Source organism: Nematolebias whitei, chromosome 18 (genome assembly GCF_014905685.2).
Source record: "Nematolebias whitei isolate Nwh7 chromosome 18, NemWhi1, whole genome shotgun sequence".
In the NCBI taxonomy this organism is placed as follows: domain Eukaryota; kingdom Metazoa; phylum Chordata; class Actinopteri; order Cyprinodontiformes; family Rivulidae; genus Nematolebias; species Nematolebias whitei.
The window spans coordinates 17,870,639-17,894,779 of record NC_056515.1 but is presented as its reverse complement, the minus strand read 5'-3'; the positions used below and the strand labels follow the sequence as shown (position 1 = coordinate 17,894,779).

Here is a 24,141-nt window from a genome sequence, read left to right as displayed (position 1 = left end):
GACAACTTTTTAAGCAACAGCTGCCTCCATAAAGAGCTGAGGTACAAAATAAAAAGTAATCTGCAGCTTTTTCGTTTTGGTCATGTTTTAAAAGTGAATCCCAAATACATGTTGAAACAGTATTATTATAAATTGTATTTTAACTGTCAAGTCATTTTTGAGAGAAATAATGAACATTAAAGTGTTTTTTTATTTTTTTTTATTTCAGAGATAATAAAAAGTTATGATCAACTCATACATGGAAAATCGTCAGATCTATATTTCCATAGCTTCACTACAAAACGAGGCATTTGAAAGCTCACGTGTTGTTCATGTACATGTTCACGTTCAGACAACTTTCATGAGTGGACTCATGTTGGATACTGACATGAAACTGATTGGTTCAACTAAACTTTCTCTTGGCCATAACTTCAGACCCATCATCCATCCATCCATCCATCCATCCATCTATCTATCTATCATATATCCATCCATCCATCCATCTATCTATCTATCATATATCCATCCATCCATCCATCCATCCATCTATCTATCATATATCCATCCATCTATCCATCTATCTATCCATCCATCCATCAGACCATCCATCCATTTGACCATCCATCTATCCATCCATCCATCTGACCACCCATCTATCTGACATCCATCCAACCACCCATCCATCTAACCATCCATCTATCCATCCAACCATTCATCTATCAACCATCCAACTAACCATCCATCCATCCTTTCATCATCCATCCATCCATCCATCTATCCAACCATCCATTCATCCATCCTTTCATCCATCCATCCATCCAACCATCATTTTTATTTGCTTCATCTTTTCTGGGTCACTGGTACCTAACTAGCAGTCACTTCGCGAGAGGCTGGTCACCAGTCCATCACAGTGCCACGTATACACACTCTCTCACTCACACCTAGAGACAGTTCAGGGTTACCAGTCAGCCTAATATGCACGTTTTTAGTCTGTGGGAGGAAACCAGAACCAGCAAAAATGCAAGCATGCACGGAGAGAACATCCACCCAGAAATTCAACCAAGATTTGACCTCCAATCAAGATAATTTAACTAAACTTTATGCACACATGCATCTTTGCTAGAAGGAGTGTCATGTACACTTTTTGTCTTGCCAGCTCCAAGATCAAGGTCATAAATCTAGGTTAAAGTTTAAACAAGGTATTTCTTTGTCTGGGCCATAACCTGATCTGCTCAAGATAATTTAACAAAACTTGATACAAATTTGTTCCACCGCTACACATATTCATGATACACATATGCATCATCATTAGACAGAGTGTCACATACTTTTCATTGGCCCAGCTTCAAGATCAAGATTACAAGTCAAGGTCAAAGTAAAACAAGGTCTTTGCTTGTCCGGGCCAGAGCTATAGATTGCTGTATTTCTGTATAATAGTTTGTTGACAGGTGTATAATGTGCTGTATACTGTACTCTGTGGTTATGGTCGAGCTGTTTGTGTGTGCTTCCCTTGCAGCGGACCTGTTTGACATTTTGCTGCCGATGCTGAACATCTACCAGGAGTTTGTGAGGAACCACCAGTACAGCCTGCAGGTGTTGGCTAACTGTAAGCAGAACAGAGACTTTGACAAGCTGCTGAAACAGTACGAATCCAACGCTGCCTGCGAGGGCCGCATGCTGGAAACGTTCCTGACGTACCCAATGTTCCAGGTACCCCAAACTGTAAAAACCAATAAACAAATGAAACACATATTAGTTCTATTTTTATGCACTTAGTGGAGTTTGTGACAACTTATGGCTGAATTATTTGGGAGGTTTTTGCTTTTTATTTTACTTTCAAACTCAAAAAAGTCTGGTATAATTCTGAAGGGTATCAATGCAGCTACAACCCCGAATGAGATGTGATGTAAGACACAGGTGTGTGGTTAGAAGGGTGGTCTGAATGAGCCACTGGCAGCAATTTAAACTTTTTTTAATGTTGGTTCTTTGCACTTCTCGTACAATTTATACAGCTAAACATCTGCATTTTGTCCGCTTGGATTATTATTCATGTTAGTTCCTAATTAGCGCTGGGCTTCGTAGAAGAAAGCTGATGTTCAAGTTTCAGGCAGTGTTTGTCATTCAAAATTTCTTTTGAAAGTTTTTAGTTTTAATTGTGCATGTTTGTGTCTAAATGCTATTGGTATTGTTTTTAGATTCCTCGATACATCATTACGCTCCACGAGCTACTAGCACATACACCTCATGAGCATGTGGAGCGTAAGAGCATGGAGTTCGCCAAATCCAAGCTGGAGGAGTTGTCAAAGTAAGTGTGGACATGTTACGGCCTCATGAACGAGGGACTGTGGAAGGCAGACAGAGGTGACCAAATTTTAAAATGCAACCCAAATTTTATAAACCCATATTATTCATAAGTGAACACTGTAAACACTAAATGTTTCAATTAAAAAGCCTGCTTTTATGAACTAAAAATTAGGTGTTTTTTATGAACTTTGGCTTAAAGTAGCTGGCAGTATTTCTGGATGTGTTCACATACGGCTTCTTCTTTGTATGATAGACCTAACATTATTGACTTTAAGCTTTGTCTTTACACTGTCTTTAACCATACATGACATGTTCAAAATCTTACCAATTTTTTCCAGTGAGGAACACATTCTGAAATTGTTGCAATATTCTTAGATGCAGTTTTTTTGCAGACCGTTACTCTTTCTATTTTTACTTGTGAGAGATTCAGCCTCTCTAAAATGGTATTTTAAACTCACTCTTCTTACTCACTTGTTGCATATTAACCTATTTTGTCTCAAAATGCTTCTCCAGATGTTTCTTATTCCTACCACTTACTTTTACAGCCTTTTGCTGCACCTGTCAAAAAAATTCAAAATGACCTTATTTTTTACTTGAAATGAAAAATTTCTTATTTAATCATTTGTGTTTGCTATGCTCTATTTTGAATAAAATATGGGTTTATGAGATTTGCAAGTCACTGTATTAATTTTTTTTACATATAACACAACTTCCCAGCTATTTGAAATAGTAGTTTTAATAAAATACAATAATGTTGCTACATGAATAATAATAACTGTAGTTTCAATGCAAATACCCAAAGTTTTACTCTGCATTTTTAGTATTTTTAAACTATTACATAAATCATACAACAATATGCTGTATAGAAACAAAAAGCTCAATCCCACATTCAACAAGATAGTTTGCATGTTTACTCAGAAAATAACTCATCATTACCTGAGCCTCAGCAACACAACAAAAGATTAAAAATAAACTTTATTTTATTTTAATCAGGCAATGTTGATAAATGCCATTTTATACTTTCTATACCTTAGTTTGCATTGCATCACAGAATATACAAAAGAAAAAACTAAAATATGTAAAATCTATGTAAAAAAAAAATCATGCTAATGTTCTTACCTGGGAATGAGCTAAAAACTAAAACTACTGTAAAGAATGTTTCAGTCCTGACTGCTGAGAATAAATGAATCAAATCCTATTTTAGTCTCTTAGCAGATAAATTTACCTACAATTTAAACTTCTGTCTGCTGTAGTGTTAAATATTTATACGACAGCAGCACAAAGGACAGGGCCAAACAGAACATGGATGAACAAGTGTTGTGATGAGCTTTAAAAACTTTCATGTTGGAGGAACAACGCTGAAGATGTAGATCAGGTAGATTTGGAGCAGGACTTTGGACCGGTTCGACCTGGTTCTGTTGAAAGCAGGATGGTTTTAATGGTCTGACTCAAACAGCAGCAAAGCAAAGAAAAACATATTAAATCAATTTGATTTTGCCATTGATACTGCACATAAATATAGTTTATATGAATAACAGTATGAAACAGCTCTAACAATGCAAACAGTTCCTTTTATTTTTGATATTTACTTATAAAAATGTCTCAAATCCTGCAAATCCATTGGATAAAAGTGAAACACCTATGAATGAATGGAGCTGCTTAATGTATTTACATCACTCAATTTAGACAAACGTTCCAGGTTTATAAAAACCAGGAAACACAACGGAGGCCATTTCATCTCTGTGCTTTCAGGATGATGCACGACGAGGTGAGCGACACAGAAAACATCAGGAAGAACCTGGCCATTGAACGGATGATTGTTGAAGGCTGCGACATCCTGTTAGACACGAGCCAGACGTTTGTCAGACAAGGTCAGCTGCTGCCTGTCCAGGTTTTACAGCCAAATCACATTTCCTCCACTCTTCCACCATGTTAGTCCTCTTCCTCTCCATAAGCAGGCTCTCTCATCCAGCTCCCGTCCAGCAGCGAGCGGGGCATGCTCAGTAAAGTACGCCTGGGCTCCCTCTCGCTGAGGAAAGAAGGAGAAAGGCAGTGTTTTCTCTTCACCAAACACTTCCTCATCTGTACACGAACATCTGGAGGGAAGCTTCACCTGCTGAAGGTAAGCTTCACCTGTCCACAGATTGTGTAGACTTCATCTTGACAGTTTATCTGTTTGGATGGAGCCAGCAAGTTTTGCAGATTAGGATGGTTGATGTAGCAGCAGGAAAAAACAACATATTATTAATATTAATGGCATTTTCAGTTCAGTTCAATTCTCTTAAGGATAAGTTAGTTAATATGTCAGTTTGCAACAAAACACAAAATATTACACATTCCCAAGAAAAAGACATAATTAAAAAATAGTTTAGTGAATCAGAGAATGAAGGGTGATCTGAGTCACTTAATGTCTTTCCATATAAGCCTTTGAAGGTGGGATGTATTATAATCGCTGTTTGTATGTCCATACGTCCATAAACTTTCTCTTGTCCCACCCATGAACAAAAAAATTAATGAAACTTACACAAATCCATCACCACTAAACAAAGTGTTTTAATACAAGTTCTTCACTTGTCTGGGCCATTGCTATAGATTGCTGTATTACTGTATAATAGTTTGCTGATGAGGTATAACGTGCTGTATGTGGTACTCTTGTTTAGTTGGTGTTATACACTGATTAAGACTTTAGCTTTAATTTACTAAGACAATGCAGCACCTGTTTTTGTTCCATTTTTTGCTCATCATTTGCACTTGCTCTTTGATTTATTTTTACAAAGCATTCATTTATCCAATTGCTTTACTCCCTTTGTCATCCTGGATTCATCCTGGCGCTGGTGTCCATCACCAGTTGGCTTCTGGCGAGAGTCCACTATATTATGTGTATGAAGCAAATAGTGTTAATGGTGTCCTGGTGTAAACACAACCGTCCAACACTGCAGGTGTGAACAATTTACTCTCAGATCACAGTCGTCCTGGTGTACAATCTAAGTATGACTGTCCACTACAGAATAGAGCAAGTACAAAAGTGGTAGAAAGAAAAAGAAAAGGTTTTTTCACAGTGAACTCTAGGTCTTAACAGATGAAGGACAGAGATACTCCTTAAAACTGCTGGAACAACATCTGTATTAGAGAGGAATCAAGTTCAGGAAGGCATTTCTGAATCAATAAGTGATGTTGTGTTTTGTAGACCATCTCTGCAGTATTTTATTTTCACTTGTATAATACAAAAATAGGTCATTAATTTCTATTTTAGATCTAAGGTTGTTCTCTTTTTGTAGAAGTTTAGGGTCGGACCCCTGCTTGACCTCTCTGCCACTGAGCTGATGGTGCAAGGGATCTTTCAGTATTTATTCCACAAAATAAACCCTTTAGGTTCTGTTTGGTAACCTCTGAGTGTGAAGTGATATCTGCTTAAATATTCTATATTCATAAGGGTTAAATATTCTGATGAACTTCCACCTTATTTCTTAAGGCTGGCTGCTCATATCATCACAGTCCCTGTGACCCACATCTTCAATCTCTCCATACGACAAAACTCCATCCCAGACGCTTGGAAAACAGCCTTTGTTCTTCCTTTGCTGAAGGGAGGAGACCCCACCTCACTGAACAACTATCGACCAATCTCTAAACTCTGCATTTTAGCCAAGGTTCTAGAAAAACTGATAAACTCTCAAATCAAAAATTACCTGGACTCATTTAACATCTTACCTCCACATCAATCTGGTTTCAAGAAACAACACAGCACAACCACTGCTTCACTGAAGGTTCTTAATGACGTTGTTGAAGCACTGGATGCTAAGGATTATTGTGCTGCACTTTTCTTAGACCTGTCTAAAGCTTTTGACACTGTGGATCAGAACATCTTGTGTCATAAACTCTCAGAAATCGGTTTCTCAGATCACACCATTGGCTGGTTCTCTAACTATCTCTCAGACCAGAGGCAATGTGTTCAACATAATGGTACTTTCTCCAGTTATTTAACAGTCAACAATGGTGTACCACAAGGCTCAGTCTTAGGACTCATCCTCTTTACAATCTACATACGTAATGTAGGTAAAAACATCCCTGATGCATCTATATGTTTCTATGCTGATGAAACTGTTGTTTATTGTCGAGCTAAAACTGTTGCTAAGGCTTTCCAGCTTTTGAAATCTACATTCAAGATCATCCAGTCTGATTTGTTCCGCCTCAAACTTGTCCTTAAACGCCGACAAAACCAAAGGGATGTTTTTTTTTCAAACAGGAAGTTGGTACCAGCAGTTCTTCCTCTGATTTCATCCTCAAATGGTGTCCCGATTGAGTTTGTTGATTCCTATAAATATTTGGGTATCTTGGTTGACTTGCATCTCTCTTTTAAGCTCCATGTGGAAAACTTGGTAAAGAAACTGAAAGTTAAACTGGGTTTCTTTTTCAGAAACAGATCCTGTCTAACCCTGAATGCTAGGAAACGCCTTGTTTCTGTGACCTTCCTTCCCTCCATTGATTACAGTGACATTATTTATGGCTGTGATTATCGTATCCATCACTGCACCCTGTATTCACAGGTTAACTGGACATCATTAACATCATGCAGACTTCACTGGTACATTTTCATCTTTGTAGTGAACTCGGCACCTGGCCCTTGTCACACTACATCTTTAAATCACTTCTTGGTCTGTTGCCTTCATACATCTCCTCCTTCATGTCTCTGCGTGAGTGCAGCTACAGCGTGCGCTCTCAGGACATTATTATCTACAGTGTTCCCTCAATGAGGACTGAACTTGGCAAAATGGTCTTCTCCTACTCCGCTCCTGTTTCCTGGAATATCTTACAAAAAGATTTGAAGCTCTCGACCTTGACCTCTCTAAGTGGCTTTAAGAATCTGTTGGACTCCTGGCAGGGACCAATGCAGACATGTTCCTGTTTTTAGTTTTCTACATTCGCCTTAGAATCTAGCTGTTTTTTATTACTTTTCTTTTTTTTAGCCTTCCTATTTGTAAAAAAAAATAATAATAAATTGTATGCCTTTTTATAACTTTTTATTGTTATCGCTGTTGTCCATTGTTGTCATCATTCTTTGTTGAAATCAGGTCTCTCTTGTAAATGAGTCCTCGAGGCTCAATGGGATTACCTGTCTAAATAAAGGTTGAATGAATTCTGAATGTAAAACAACAACATGATTTTATGCACTTTATTGATGGTCTATATTTAAAAGAAACGTTTGTCCCTCATCTCTGGGACTGAGGGTTAATTGTGCTTTTTCAGACATTCCTGCCATATTTTTGTAAAGGCAACGATGCAGCTGATAGCCACTCTCCTTTTGTTATTTTTCCTGAGATGCAAATACAAACATCTCTCTGGAGACAGTACATGTTTGGCACTAAACACATGTAACAAGAGTTACATTTGGCCTGTGGACCTTGAGTTTGACACAAGATGTAAACTTTGTCTTTGTCATGTTTTTCTGGATTTTGAACATTTCTCTTGTAAATTTAGAGACTATCATAAACTCACACAAATGAACTGCATGTTATCTTTATTTTCACAACAGCAGGGAGGAACTTTGTCTCTGATCGAGTGCACGCTCATTGAAGAACTGGATGCTAATGATGAAGACTGTGAGTATCTCTACTGTCTTTCTTTAGTTCTATAGTCCTTTAACTGTATCATTAAATCTCTATCCTCATCAACTCTGCAACAGTGAAGTTTTTACTTTGTTGTTTTCTGTTGCTTTGCAGACAACGCTGCAGGTCAAGGCTTCAGTCACCTGGAGTTTAAGATTGTGGTGGAGCCTCCTGATGGTCAGAACTTCTCCGTTGTCCTCTTAGCTCCTTCCCGCCAAGAGAAAGCTGCCTGGACCAGCGACATCAGCCAGGTGGGAGTTCAGAGCTGCAATTAAGAACGTGAGCCTCTCTCTCTGTGCCTAGCTCTCATGCTCCTTTCCTTTTTGTTTCAGTGCATTGATAACATCCGCTGTAATGGCCTCATGACCAGCGTGTTTGAGGAAAACTCTAAAGTCTCTGTGCCACACATGATCAAGTAAGAAAAGATGCCAGTTGGATTTATGATAATGTTGATGTATTAGAACAATCATTCATTCATTCAACCTTTATTTATACAGGTTAATCCCACTGAGCCTTAAGGACTCATTTACAAGAGAGACCTGAAAATAATATGACTTTTTATAACAGTCTATTGTTGTCGCTGTTGTCCATTGTTGTCATCGTTCTTTGTTGAAATCAGGTCTCTCTTGTAAATGAGTCATTGAGGCTCAATGGGATTTACCTGTCTAAATAAAGGTTGTATGAAAGCGTAATAATCAGATGGCAATAGAAGTTCAAACTTAATAATAAATGTCTAATTGTTGTTAAACATTGACTTTTAGAACTTGGGGGGGCGAGATGGTGTAGAGGCAGTGCAGCTGACTTGCGACCCGAAAGTCCCAGGCTAGATCCCCAGTCATTGCACACCTCGTGGTGTCTCTGAGCAGTACACCCCATCCCCAATCGCCCCCCCCCCCCCCCCGGGTACCCCAATAGTTGCCCCCAATATCCACCCACCGCAGCACCCGGTAGAGTTGCACTTGTGTCTAAATAATCCGAAACGACCCTGCCCCAGCCCGCAGCCATCATCTCCGAACCCCACCCGATCCGACGTATTAACAGTAATTACAGGTCCGAACCCAAAACTCCCACACCCCGACATTTTTAATTAAGCTTTGACTGCTTATACCACCAACTATTATTAATGGTTGGAGGACGCGCGTGGCTGAGGGGGCAGAAGATCGGAGCTGCGGAGCCGTCAAAGTGCATTTACTGCTTCTCCTGCTTCTGCCTGCATTGAACGCTGCTCTGACATGTCGGATATTTTGTGATCTCACCTGTTTGGGTCGTCGGCCGCGCGTGTCCTTTGAGTGCAGCGGCTGAATGAATGTTCATTTGGGCTGATGGATCACTGGCACCCTGTGATGGACTTGCAACCTGTCCAGGGAGTACCCCGCCCCTCGCACAGTGATTGCTGGACAAGGGCACCGGCGACCCCCGTGACCCAAAATTGAATAAACGGGTAAAGATAATGGATGGATGGATGGATCACTGGCAGTAGTCCTTCTGAAACTTAACTGAACTTTTTACCTCTTTCAACCGACTGGTCAGCGCTTGGTCAATTGGCCACGTGTGCTAGGTGAAGTTTGGCAAGCCATGTTTGCATATATTGGATCGTTGGCCGCTCACATCCCTGATGCAATAAAAAGCCCAACACCAACCTGGCCAGCACATTAAGCACATTATTATGTCCCAGCCTGGTCCGAATCTGGGTTGGGCAGGGACGGGCTCCAGGTTTAGGTTAGAAATGACACATCTACCACCTGGGGGTGGATGGGACAAATGCAGAGAGCCAATTTCGCCATTGCATGGGAACATGCAATGATGACAACACATAACATTATTATTATTATTTACGATAATTTATGCAAAAATTCATAACCGAGGTAGCCGGTTTTGACTTTTAGTGACCTTAGGATTGGTGGGGAAATTAAGCAACTACCACATAAAATATTTCCGTTGCAAAAATTGCATTGAACAGCTTTAGTCCCCAAAACTGCTTTAATTGTCAAATAAACAAAACATAATGGTGAGGTGGACAAAGTCAAAGGTCTAGACTAATGCAGCAAACTAAGAAAGTGTAGTGGCTGGTTTTTGATTAATTTTGTGTTCATCATTTGCACCAAATTCTGTTTGTCTCAATATACTGAATAGATTTTTTGATTTACTGCATAATTTTCACTTGGCGGTTCTGTTAATTTCCTGATGTGAAGCACTTTCTGTTACCTTTTCTGTATATTTAGATTTATTCCAGATGTATCATTTGAAAAAAAAAAAAGTAGGTGCAACAATGTCAGAAAATTACCACTGGTAGGAGAGATGAGTCAAACCTTTTCCAACATGCTGGCTCGTTATTATAGGGCAACAGTGCTGCACATAGTTCCTCTTCCTGTTTCATCCTGAGACGTAAATCCCACCAGATCACAGGAGATAATAATAATTTTATGCAAAATCTGTTTTGCAAAAAGCACTGAGCTCTTAGAATCAGGAGCTTTTTGCCCTGGCCATTATTTATATAAATGTGAGTGGGTTAACACCAAAGCATAGAGAAAGTGAACCAGTACAGACAGAAACTGTCAGATTGACAGCAGAGTTTGAGGTGCAAATCTCCCTTTGCAGAAGCTTTCAAGAAATTAACATATATGCTAAATTGAACCTCAAAAAGATGTGCAATTTTTGATAAGTCTGGGCCTGTCTTGTGTACAGAGAAAATACGTTTGGCCCTAAATGCCTGTTCTTTGAAACAAAAGAATGTATATGCGTTTTGTTTGTATACATGATTCAACTTGAAACACTTTTTGTGTAAAAACTACAGTTTTCTGTTTTAATATTAATGCAGTGAGAAGGAAACTGAGATGAGTGCAGCTCATTTTCAGTCATAGTACAGATGCTAGTGTTTAGTTTTAGTGTTTTAAATGGAAAAACTAAATATTTTCAGCCATATCTTTTAGAATAAGCAAAATAAGTTTAATTGTGGTGCTTTTCTGCAAAAGGTCTGATGCCCGGCTGCATAAAGACGACGTGGACATTTGCTTCAGCAAGACACTCAATTCCTGCAAGGTGCCACAGATCCGATATGCCAGCGTGGAGCGTCTGCTGGAGCGGCTGACAGACTTGCGCTTCCTCTCCATAGACTTTCTCAACACCTTCCTCCACACTTACAGGATCTTCACCACTGCCGCCGTGGTCATCGACAAGCTGGCTGACATCTACAAGAAACCGTTCACGTCCATCCCTGTGAGGTACTCGGAGCTGAGGGTGCATTGTTTGTCGATGCTCCTGAACCAGACTGTAGGCATCATCATGTTGATCCATCCTTATTGTCTTTTCACTCTCCTCACATTAAACAGTTCATCCCTCATTCTATCTTTTCTCATTATTCATCTTCCCTGCATTCCTGTCACTGCTGCAGCATTGAGCAGCACTCATATGACCGACTCTCCATCATGTCCCTGTGTCCTGACTACAGTCTCAAGATCACACAGCTTGCTCTGGACCAGTCCAAGTAAATATGACCAGTTGGACTGGTAATCTGTTCCTGCTGTCCTCAACAGAGCTGCAGAATAAATCCACTAATTTCTTTCAGGTCTTTGGAGCTCTTCTTCGCCACTAATCAGGGCACCTGGGGTAACGACCCGCTGAACAACAAATCTCCGAGGCTCTGCCGCAAGTTTTCATCCCCTCCTCCCATTACCATCCCTTCCTGCACCTCCTCCCCGATGCACTGCCGCAAGCTCTCCCTCAGTTCCCCCATCAGCCTGAAAGTGGGAGCTCTAGATCTGTCCACGACGCCCTCCTCCTCCGCAGCCAACTCTCCTACCTCCAGTCATAGTCCTTCCATTTCCTCTCCTCCTCCCAGCTTATCCAAGCCTATGTCTGGCTTCTCCTCCCCTCCGCCCACCGCCACATCCTTTCCCAGCTTCCCACAGGTCTCTGGAGTGTCCTCGCTGCCTCCGCTCTCCACCAAGGCCCCGCTGGACCTCAGTCGTGGTCCCATCTCTCCAGAGCTGAGTCCAGCTGCGGGGGAGGATGTCACTGGAGAGCTACCTCGCCTTGATGCCTTCTGTGGGAAGCTGCGGCGCAGCTTTCGCAGGGGTAAGTAGCTGGATCCTTCCTGTCCCACATGAGCCCACATGCACTCTGATGCTTCAGAATTGTATGTTCTAGAATTGCGCTGCTCGGGGTGGCTGCCTGTTGGAGTAGATCTGTTACATTCATGCTGACATTTTACTTTTGGAAACTTTAATTCCTCTTTTGATGGATGTAAATCAGATTTTTTTTATGACTGTTTTCTCTGGTATCAGAGTCTGTGCAGCTGGAAGGATTTTTACTGAAACCTTTTTTTAGTTTTGGACTTTTGTTATGATCCGTAACCATAACAACGAGGTGGTTTTTTTTTTACAACTGGGAGCAGCTGATTAACACCTCAAATGCTCAAATAGTATCTCAACTACAGCCCCAAATCTCAAATGAGTTGAAAAGAAGGCATCGTGGATGCATTCCCTTCTACTTGCCAGCTGTGCTCAAGTGCCTGAGCACTGAGGTCCTGGAACTAGCAGGAAACACGGTTGTGACAGCAGAAGGTCAGGATTGTCCCCTGGCATCTTCAGTCGGCTGTCCGCAGCAACGAGGAGCTCAGCAGGCTGCTGGGAGGAGTGGCCATCGCTCTGGGAGGAATTCAGCCCAGCATTCGGGCGGTCCTGCAGCCTGGGGGAACAGAGAGGCTAGCCGAGTCTTGGTGGACAGACCGGACGGCATCTGCGGCCACTTTCTTTGGATCCACTGTGGGACGGACCTTTACAAGAGATCCTTCCTGCCTACAGCATCAGTATCTATAACAACGCTTAATGAAACAAGGATGACGAGTTACAACAACATTTATTTTCCCTTTGGGATTAATAAAGTATTTTTGATCAGAGTTGGCTGCTAGTAATAGATTATCCTTTAAATTCAAAATTTAGCTGCAACATTTGTGGCATGTTCTTCTGAAACAACCTTAAAGTTGCAAGCATGATTTATTATCTACAAACATCACATCAGATTTTGGCTTGTCCTTGATACCGTTTTATGAACCTGAACTGTCTAAAAGACAAAAACTGAAAAATGAAGCTTTGAAAACAGCATCTGACTGCAGCATGAATTTTGTTTTGTATAAATTTAACAGCAGAGTGCCAGGTCAGAAAATTACTGTCAGCAGATTAGAGAGGAAATCAAGATAGAGACTCTTGAGTGGCAGCTGGAGTTCTTTCAGAGGAAAAACAAACAACTAAACTGAATGAGTTAAATAGAGAGCACTTGATTTGCACATTATTTTTTATAACATGCTTATTACAAAGTCATTGTAAAGAAAAAAGTCCACTCCATTGCAAATCTAGAGTGTCACATTGCAGCACATAATAAATGTCTTTACCAGGTTCTAAACATACTCAGATGTAGCCTCAAGTATACAAATACAAAGAACAAATTCCACCATGTCTTTATTTATTCAACAATGAAGCCAAATTAGAAACATAAATGCAAAAACATATGCCCACCCTGTTTTAACAGCTTGCAGAACCTCCTTCAGCAGCAGTAACTCTCAGGAGTCATGATTTTATCAGTTTGTCACATGGTTGACGAAGGATTTTGGCCCACTCTTCTTCACAACATTGCTTCAGCCCATAAAGGTTTGCAGACGTTAGTTTCTGCATAGCTGCATTAAAGTCCCATCACAGTATTTCAATCTGGTTGAGGTCTGGACTTTGACTGGACCATTGCAGGACCTTGATTCTCCTGCTTTTCAGCTGTTCTGTTGTAGATTTGCTGCTGTGTTTGGAATGTTGCATTATGGCCCAGTTTGGGTCAAGCATCAGCTGTAGGACAGAAGGTCTCATGGTTAACTCTTGAATCCTTTGGTCAGCAGAGGAGTTTGTGGTTGACTCAAAGACTGTGAAGTGTGCCGGTCCTGGGCTGCAAAACAAGCCCAAACATCAGCCCTCTACCGCTGTGCTTTACAGTTGACATGAGGTGTTTGTGCTGTTTGTTTGTTCTTCAAACTGTGCAGTTCGTTTGGCTCCCTTCTGTCTAAAAGACATCACTCCAGAAGTCTTGTGGTTCATTCAGATGGAACTTGCGTGGTCTGACTTGGGAGCATCCACTCCTGCAAAGATTAGCAGCTGCCTTAAATGGTTTTCTTCTTTGAGCTCATTGCAGGGGTCTTTCCACCTTGGCATTGTGTTAACACACACTGCAGCAGAGAGGCAGCTTTGAGAAGCGTGGCAGCACTGAGGATGCTCAGATAATCAGGTGTATTTGATTAGCAGCACCTGGCAGACACTTTTCCTCTTAAATCTCATAAAAGCAGCAACGATGGACTTTGTTTTTACACACGTTTAAATTTGGCATCTTGTTTGTTCAGTAATTAATGATGTGGTGGAATCTCTTGTAGATTTTTTTTTAACTTTAGCTTAGATTTAAATAGTTTTAGAGCTTTTGGTAAAGATGAAAAATATTATTATTATGTCCTGATATGTAAAACCTTAGAACTGAAAGACTGGCGGATTTATTTTTACCTTGATTATAAGAAAGACAGGAAGGTGGTGGCGCAGAGGTTAGAGAACTGAACCTGTAATTGGAAAGTCTCTGGTTCAAATCCCCTGTTGACTGTTACTTCAAAATGTGGGTAGAAAAGGTGAGGTACCCTCATACCCGCATCTGCTCCTCCGGGCACCCTAGATGGTCTGTGGTTGTGTCAGGAAGGGCATCCGGTGTAAAATAAATTACCAAATCATTGTGCAAGTTCACTTACTGACCCCTGAAGAAGGGAACAGCCAAAAGAAAAAAGTAAGAAGGCAAGACCTGATGTACTGTGTGGATTTTTAGACATTTTAAGTACCGTATTTTTTGGCGTATAAGTCGCTCTGGACTATAAGTCGCATTTATTTTGCGTCACCGCTGACCTGTTGCGTTTATTATGCGTTTATTTAATGGTCTAAACAGCTTCAGTTCGCCTGGGTGGCGTGGTGCCATCCATCCATCCATCGCGGCCGGAACCGCTAGCTCTCCAGCGTTCCTCCGCTTGCACCAGCTGAGTGAAGCGAGCATGCACGGGAGGACTCGCCGTTGCAATTCTTAGAAATTGAAAGTGTCAGTCAAAAATTGCATTAGGAATATGGGGAAAAAAGTATATGTCGCTTCGGGGTATAAGTCGCAGGACTGACAAATCTATGTAAAAAAACTGCAACTTATATGCAGGAAAATTTAGTATATACAATAAAGTTTATCCATCCATAAGCCAACTTACATTTTTTCTGTTTTTTTGTGATCAGAAGGCAGACAAGATGCCGATCCATTTGTTTTAGGAATTTGTGGGCTTTAGGACAAGAAAACCTAACATAACCTGATCAAAGTTCATTCTCAATAATCCATGTAAAAAAATCCAATAAAGTTCAGTCAGGTCCTCTGGAGGGTTTCTTTTTTTGTTGAGATGTTTCCTCTTTCATCCAAAGGACTTCATCAGTCCAAGAAGCCACAACAAACTGAGTCTTACAAGCAGCACGTTCACATAGTGGGCCAACCAGCTTGTGAGTGATAAGATGGTTTCTGGGGCCCTCCCTCTCCCCCGTCAACTTGTCGGAAGCAGCCATAGCCAAAGTGGTTCAAAACATCAAAGTTCATGCTCAATAATCCTGGATCACCCACTATGTGTGTGTGCTGCTCGTGGGACGCAGTTTGTTGTGGCTCCTTGGACTGATGAAGTCCTTTGGATGAAGGACGAAACGTCTCAACAAAAACAGAAACCTGACATATCCTCAGTTTTCCTTGTTTTCTGGGTGCTTGTTTGACTTGAGGCCTTTCTCTCCTTGCAGCTGTTCTGGAGTCTGTATCTCTGGACAAGTTTATTCCTGAATCACCATCCAGCAGCGAGCTGGGCGATTTGTCTCCCTGCCGCTCCCCGTCCACGCCGAGGCATCTTCGATACAGACAGGCAGGAGGTAAGAAATGCACAAACGATCATGGACGCACACGTCACACACAACAGACTGAGCAGCCTCTGGTTTCTTGCAGTCACATCGGGGGAGAACTCTCGCTGCGCCATGTCGCCTGCGTCGGCGTTCGCCATCGCCACAGCTGCCGCCGGGCACGGCAGCTCGCAGGGTGGGCACGTTCAGTCGTGAAGGTCAAAACGCACGCAGGGAGGGAGCTTTGGCTTTGCTGTCAATCAATTTAGCATTAAATGGTCGTCAGTGAAGAGAACGAGAAGAGCTGCAGTTTCATCTGAGCTTTAAGAGTTAGTCTAAAGTGATCAGTAAAAGAAGTTTCATTTTAATGTAGCGTTCTTTCCCACACGTCTGACATAGAAAGAGTTGTTTTTTTTTCATTCAACCTTTATTTAGACAGGTAAATCCTACTGAGCCCCGAGGACTCATTTACAAGAGAGACCTGATTTCAACAAAGAAAGATGACAACAGTGGACAACAGCAACAATAGACAGTTATAAAAAGGCATACAGATTTTTTTTTTTTTTACATACATACATACATAGAAAGAGTTGTTTTATAAACCTAAAAAAAATCCCGTTTACCTTAGTCTAACCTAAATTTCTTCATACTTTGTGTTTTGTGACTGATGTTACAGCTAAAAACGATACTAAATATTTATAGTATTTTTCCTAAATTGTATTTAAAAAATGACCACATCATCTTTTAAAAATCAAAAGTTTTGACAATAAAACTTTTATTCTTCAGACTAAATATGAGCTTTTTCTCTGTCAGTTTTAAATGTAACAGTTGTTTGTCACAGCTGCTGACAGGATTTCACAGATTTTATTTATTTATTTGGATCAAAACAGGAAGAAGGTTATCATTTTTGCATCTGTAGTGAACTGAGTCTTTTTTTGGTCACCGTACGTTTGGCAAGTTGTGCAAGTCTGACAGTGACTGTGAGCCAAACTCACACGTTCACAAACAGCAGGGTCTCTCCTGACTCCTGGATTTCTTTCATCCTTCTAGGTTTTAGTAATGCTGAGAGAGCTTGTGACAAAGAATTCATCATCCGCCGAGCCGCCACCAACAGAGTTCTGAATGTGTTGCGACACTGGGTTTCTAAACACTCCCAGGTGAGTTCACAAGCACTGAAGAATCCCCTGTGAGCTTTTTTTAGCTGTCCTCTGGTTAAAATCATGCTTTGTGCTTTTGTCCTGCTGCCCAGATGAAGTTATATTTAGTTCTATATTATTGTGTAATACTGTGAATGTTTATGAAGCATTCACACTATTGTGATTCGTTTTGTTTTTTTTTCGGTATAATTTTAGGTACAATTCTCGTCCCACAGTTTTTGTGCTATTTCAACAAATCATATCAAAACATTCAGCTCGTTCAGGACAATCCTGCTGTGACTTTTGGTATTGGTGCAACTTTAGATTTTTGAAATATTTAGCCTTTTCTGCCACTTTTTCTCATAGAAAATTATTTGAAATGGTCATTTTACATCCTTCAAATCTTTAGACCTGTTTACAATCTTTTACTGCTCCTTTCACATTTTGTTCCAGTTCAGCTTCTTTCAGCTTCCTTGTGCAAATTTTACAAAATTTTTCAGCAACTTTCAGCTAATATCAGCTGTTTTTCCAGCTGTTTTGTGCTTCTTTCAGATTCTTTCTGCTAACTACAACATTTTTGTGCTTCTTCCAACATTTTTTTGCCAGTTTCATCTTGTTATGCTCCTTTCAGCTTATTTCTACAAAGTTCAGCTTTTTCAGTTTTCAGCTTTTCCTGCTTTCAGCTTATTTCTGCAAGTTTCAGCTTTTTCTGCTGTTTCAACTACTATATAGCTGTTTTAGGCTAATTTTAGCTTTTTCAGCTAATTCCACATTTTTTAGCTAATTTTAGCTCGGGAGTGGTGGCGCAGAGGTTAGAGAAGGTGGGCCTGTGATTGTAAGGCTTGTACACCATCCCCACCAGAACAGTGAGATGCTTCCCCAATAACAAACCCTGGATTACCACTGACCTGAAGGAACTGCTAAACCAGAAAAAAAGAGCCTTCAGGGACGGAGACAGGGAATTATTGAGGAGCACACAGAAGCAACTAAAAGTCAAGATAAGAAACATCAAGGAGGTGTACAAGAAGAAGCTGGAGAGCAAGCTCCAACAGAACAATATCAGAGAGGTGTGGTCAGGGATGAAACAGATCACAGGCTTCAAGCAGAAGGAGGATCAGATGGATGGAAGCCTGGACAGAGCCAACGAACTGAACACATTCTTCAATAGGTTCAGTTCAGGAACAAGCTCAGCATCCTCCTCTCTTGCCCACAGCCAAACATACATACCACCCTCCATTGACCCAAGGCTGTCCTGTCACACCTCAAATATTGTATCTACCACCTCAGTCATGGACCCTTCTTCTACATATTGGTCTTCAACCAAATCAGAAGATGCTGATATCTCCTTTGCCTCCCCCCTCTGCGTCTCCAGAAGTCAGGTGAGGAAGCAGCTGGAGAGACTGAACCGGAATAAGGCTGCAGGTCCAGATGGTGTCAGTCCCAGAGTCCTGAAGGTATGTGCAGAGCAGCTCTGTGGGGTTCTGCAGAACCTCTTCAACCTTAGCCTGACCCAGGAGAAGGTTCCAGTGTTGTGGAAAACATCCTGTCTTATTCCAGTGCCAAAGAAAACTCACCCATCAGTCCCCAGTGACTATAGACCTGTTTCCCTGACATCCCACATCATGAAGGTCCTAGAGAGACTTCTGCTGACCCACCTGACTAGACAAACAAGCACATATCAGGACCCATTGCAGTTTGCTTATGAGCGTGGACTTGGAGTTGAAGATGCCATCATACACCTGCTTCAGCAAACTCACTGTCATCTAGAAAAGTCAGACAGCACTGTGAGAGTCATGTTCTTTGATTTCTCCAGTGCATTTAACACAATCCAGCCTGATTTGCTTTGTCAGAAACTTCAGAAGACTCAGGTGGAGGCCTCAACAATCGCCTGGATCAAAGACTACCTGACAAGCAGACCACAGTTTGTGAGACTGAAGGGTTGTGTGTCCGACCAGGTGGTAAGTAGCTCAGGAGCACCACAGGGGACTGTACTTTCACCATTCCTTTTCACTCTGTACACCTCAGATTTCCAGTACAAAACAGACTCCTGTCATCTGCAGAAATATTCAGATGACTCTGCAGTGGTCGGGTGTATCAGAGATGGACAAGAAGCTGAGTACAGGGAACTGGTGGACCACTTTGTGGCATAGTGTGGAAACAATCATCTCATCTTGAATGTGAACAAAACAAAAGAGATGATTGTAGATTTCAGGAGAATCAGGAACAGGTCCAACACTATTTTCATCATGGGAGAAGAAGTGGAGGTGGTGGAGAAGTATAAATACCTTGGGGTTCACCTGGACAATAGACTGGACTGGAAATGCAACAATGAAGTTGTCTACAAGAAGGGACAGAGCAGACTGTTCTTCTTGAGGAAGATGAAGTCCTTCAATGTTTGCAGCAAGATGCTGCATATCTTCTATAAGTCTGTTGTAGAGAGTGCTATCTCTTCTGCCATCATCTGCTGGGGGAGCAGCACCAGAGCAAGTGACTTAAAAAAGATCAACAAGCTCATAAAGAAGGCTGGCTCAGTTCTGGGGACTCCTCTAGAACCTTTGGAGATGATTGTTCAAAGAAGGATTCTTCATAAAATGAAGAACATTATAGACAACCCTCAGCATCCTCTTCATCAGACTGTCATACAACAACAAAGTGTCTTCAGTCAGAGGCTTCTTCAGACCCGTTGTAGGACAGACCGCTACAAGAGATCATTCCTGCCCACAGCCACCAGCATCTAGAACAACTCTTTAATGAAACCAGGATGATGAGTTACAACAACGTTTAATTTCCCTCTGGAATTAATAAAGTATTTTTGAATTGAATTGAATTGAATTGAATTGAGTTGAATTGAAGATCGCCAGTTCAACTTTTGGTACTGACAACATCAAAAATGTGGGTAGGATAGGTGAAGGTGAAGCACCCACACCTACCCCCACCCTCATTTGCCCCACTCTGGGCCCTTGAGCAAGGCCCTTAACCCCCACCATCTGCTCCCCATTTTTTCAGGAAATGCAATTCCTCTAGTTAGTATAATTTTATTTTTTACCTGCACAAGTTTTTTTTCTTTTTTCACATTTATGGTAATCTATAAAATGTGTTTGCCTGTTTTGTTCAGAGATAATGGTGATTATTCCAATTAGCAAAATAAGGAATATAGAAAGTTAGCCCCTGAACCTGGGGCTTAAGAGGGTTCTGTCCCACATATAGCTGGAGCATTAATAAAACTAGAGGCTGTACAGGGAGTTGTTACTCGTGTTGATCTGAGAGTTGACACTTCAGGTTGGAGGAGACAGGACCCCCACCCTTGTCGAGCCCACCTGAAAGAACCTGGTGTTTTCTTGTATCTCTTCTCCCATCATTCCTCTCCCTGACAGAGGTGCTCTTTGCACTGCGTGCCTTTCCTCCACCCAGGAAGCAAACAGAAAGGTCAGCCTCTTCCCCGAGGAGTCCGAGAGAACCATCATTATTATTTAAGATTATATAAGGTGCCATCTTTGTTGTTGTCTGAAAATAAACCTGGGGTTTGGGCCTGTGACAAACTGTGGCTCTGGTTGATGGGTGTAAAATATCACGTTGGTTTTAAAAAACCAACACATTAAAGTACATTTTTTGCAAAGAGTTTTATTATTTTTTTACTGTCGCAATGAAAGATTCATTTATCAATGTCTGTTTGCAAAATATCGCGAGCCAGTAGTTGATTTTTTTATGAAACTTCCTGAAAATAATAGAGAACTGATTATCTTTTGGAGATATTGAGCTACCATTTGATGAGGTGGTAGCTGAGAGTCATCCTCAACACACATAGCGAGCGCTAACAGACTGATCAAGATTTATTTCAAAGAAAGATGCTTTCATTTATGAATGAAATTATTCAATAATCAGTGCCCTGAGGTGACTTCTGTTGTGACTTGGCACTATATAAATAAACGGAATTGAACTGAATTACATCACAATTAATCTGTTTGATCAGTTTGTAGCACAAAGTCAGTATATGTCTAAACTGTTACGTTATACTACATGTATAAACACAAAACAATAATAAGTGTAAAAAGTATTAGATTATTGTCAAACACTGCAGACCAGTGTTTACAAGTTAAACATTTATTTTCTTCAGTAATAAAATGAGCATTTCTTGAGGGAGCACATCACCTTGAATGTTAAGATTTTAAACCAAGATCTGTTAGAGTGTGTTGGGGCTGACTCTCAGCTACCACCACACCAGTCTTGAGCTCCATATTTGTCGAACTGATTGAGTTATAGGTGATTTTGTGTTGATTAGAAGCGGCAGCCATCTTGAATCAAGTTGTCACTAAAAATAATCAGTTGTAGATTTTCATTAAAAGTGGTGTGATGCATGAGATGTTTTGCTAACAAACAAACACAGGCACATACATTGTGACCTGCCTTTTATGGCTTCAGGTAAAATAAATATTTAAACAGGCATATGTTTGGATTTTTCTATTGCATTTTGTTTTTGTCACCTGCTGGGCGATTAATTGTCTCAGAAATTATTGCGATTAACGATAATATTGTTTGAAATTTGACAATAATTGTTTATAATTTACCTCAGTTTCATTTAACATGTGATTAATTGATTTGTTTATTGCAACAGGTGTACCCCCTTGTATCTCATTAGAAGTTTAATTATCTTTGCTGTGAAATTTACTTTGTTTAGCACGAAAGGGGCGCACTTTGAGCTGTCTGTGCAAAAAAAATCCACTCAGTTTAGTTAGAGAACAAAAAAATAATCAGTTGTTTAAAAACAAGTCAAATAACTCATGAATTAACAGATTTTAATGGTTAAAACAGATTTATCTACGTGTCCTCTGGTTGTTTCTTCAATCTGGCTGCAGACTCTCAAATGTGTAAAACTGTTTTTCTTCACCAGGATTTTGAGATGAATGGTGAGCTAAAGACGGGGGTTATTTGCCTCCTGGAGGAGGTGCTGCGAGACCCCGACCTGCTGTCCCAAGAGAGGAAAGCAGCAACCAACCTTTTAAGGTACACGTCGAAACATCCACGAGCTCTTGCTGGTAAATGTGTGCTACAGGAGCTCAGACTGAACCTGCACGGTAATAAAACATTTTCTTGAAAATGATTGGGAGCAAGATGTTCTGGTTTTATATTTTCTCAGTCTACAAAATAATACCTTGTGATGGTCTGCAGCGTAACAGTCTGTTCTGCTCTCCAGTGCCCTTTCTCTGGAAGATCAGGATGACACTCTGCTGAGGATTGAAGACATTCTACAAATGGTCAGTATTACAGTACTGTGTACAGTACACAGTAGTTTCAGAAAGTATTCAGACACACTTCACTTATACCAGTTTTGTTATGTTCTATCCTAATGTTGCTGTTGTTAAAAATCATTCCTTGTTATTATCAGTTACACATTTTGTGATTGTATTAAAATGAAGAAAAAACAGAAATTTCACAATTACATAAATATTCAAACCACATGCAACACTTGAAATTTAGCTCTTGATCGCTCGACTGAGGTTCATGTTTGCTCATTTAAATTAATTGGACGTGATTTGGAAAACCCCACATCTCTCTATAAAAGACCCTTGTGTTGAAAACACATCAGAGCAAAAATCAAACCATGAGGTCAAAGGAACAGACAGATCTGGGGAAGGCTGTAAGAGATTTCTCCGGCACTGAAGAGCTCAGTGACTTCCATAAATCTCAGCTGGAAGAAGTTTGGTACAACCAGGAGTTTTCTAAACGCCTGACCTGACTAGAAGAGTCTCAGTGAGACAGGGGTCCTGATAGTCACCCCGAGCTTCAGAGATCCTTGTAGAGATGATACAAATTTCCAGAAGGACAACCAGAACTGCAGACCTCCACTGGCCTAATGGCAGAGAGTTTACATGGAAGTCTCCTCCGTGTGAAGCACTTGAAAGCTGCTTGAAGGACTCTCTGACTATCAGAACCAGGATTCTGATGAAACCGAGACTGAACCTCAGTTCTAAACTTTATGTCTGGAGGAAACCACTTGCCATTGCCTAACAGAACACCGCCCCAGCTGTAAAGCATGGTGGCGGCAGCATCTTGATGTGGAGGTGTTTTTAAGCTGCTGGAAGACCGGTCAGGGTGACAGAAAGACAAACAAACACAAGTACACAGATATCCTCAATAAAAATCTGTTCCACTGATCTCAGGACCTCAGACTGAGTTGAAGGTGTACCTTCCTCCATGTCAATGACTCAAAGCATCTTATGGCATTTGTTCACTGTAAGGCATCGTCACAAGCCGGCCTGGCCTTATTCTACCCCAGCCATGGTTGTGTTTGCTCTGAGCAGAGTGCTGCCTTGATGCAGGTGGGGATCATCACATCAAAAACATGTGATGTAATATTGTCTGTGGTAAAACAATTGACATTGAGCTCGTTCTACTTCTCTTTGTTCTCTGTGCAATTCAAGAGCAGCAAAAACAGAGCGAGAGACGAAGGCGTGCCGAAAGAATATTAGAAATTGTTGATGTAAAATAGGCTCCAACAGCCTGGACCAAATGGATCCCCAGGTCTCTGGGTTCCAGGAATCAGGTTGGAAGTGGGCCATGACGCCATATGCAAATATGCAGAACCTGGGTTTGAACCCATGCTGGGCCGGGCCTTACAATACAAAAATGCCATTAGTGACAACCTATGAATGTCTGAGAGTGACTCAGCTTGAATCCTAACATAAACCCTTTCAGATACCTCTGAGAGATCTGAAAATGGTGGTACACAAACAATCTCATCCAACCAAACAGAAGATGAGAGGATTTACAAAAAAAAAAAAAAAGGCAGAAAATCCCACAGTCCGGTCTACAAAGTTTGTTTTACATCAGACCTGTTGCTAAAGGTGCTTCACCTCAGGACTGTGTAAAGGGTCTGAATACTGATGTAAATGTGATGATCTAGTTTTCCTTTAACACACTTTCCTTATTGGGCAGCTGTGGCTGAGTGGTTAGAGCAGTCGTCCTCCAATGCAAGAGTTGAGGGTTTGATTCCACCAGCAGTCACATGTTGAAGTGTCCCTGGACAAGACACTGAACCCCTCATTGCCTCCGATGTGGGTCCCATCGGTGTATGAATGAGATAAATCACTGATTATTCTTTGTATAGATCTAGTAGAGTGCTGTATGAATGGATAAATGAGGGCACAGATTGTGTTGTAAAGAGCTTTGAGTATCTTGATAAGATAGAAAGGTGCTATATAC

At 40.9% G+C, this 24,141-nt stretch overlaps 1 protein-coding gene across 1 annotated transcript in view; it reads left to right on the top strand.

The window, feature by feature from the left end:
• The window catches only part of LOC119425084 (ras-specific guanine nucleotide-releasing factor 2), a gene marked incomplete in the record, with an annotated part of 54,382 nt that overhangs the window by 23,096 nt on the left and 7,145 nt on the right, over window positions 1-24,141 (top strand). The window contains 16 exon segments of the mRNA XM_037692607.1: window positions 1,496-1,689; window positions 2,175-2,284; window positions 4,036-4,154; window positions 4,242-4,405; window positions 7,814-7,880; window positions 8,001-8,137; window positions 8,219-8,301; window positions 10,859-11,107; window positions 11,452-11,696; window positions 11,805-11,960; window positions 15,713-15,838; window positions 15,912-16,001; window positions 16,856-16,962; window positions 21,830-21,942; window positions 22,133-22,193; window positions 22,526-22,641. Coding sequence (XP_037548535.1) covers window positions 1,496-1,689; window positions 2,175-2,284; window positions 4,036-4,154; window positions 4,242-4,405; window positions 7,814-7,880; window positions 8,001-8,137; window positions 8,219-8,301; window positions 10,859-11,107; window positions 11,452-11,696; window positions 11,805-11,960; window positions 15,713-15,838; window positions 15,912-16,001; window positions 16,856-16,962; window positions 21,830-21,942; window positions 22,133-22,193; window positions 22,526-22,641 — 2,137 coding nt within the window.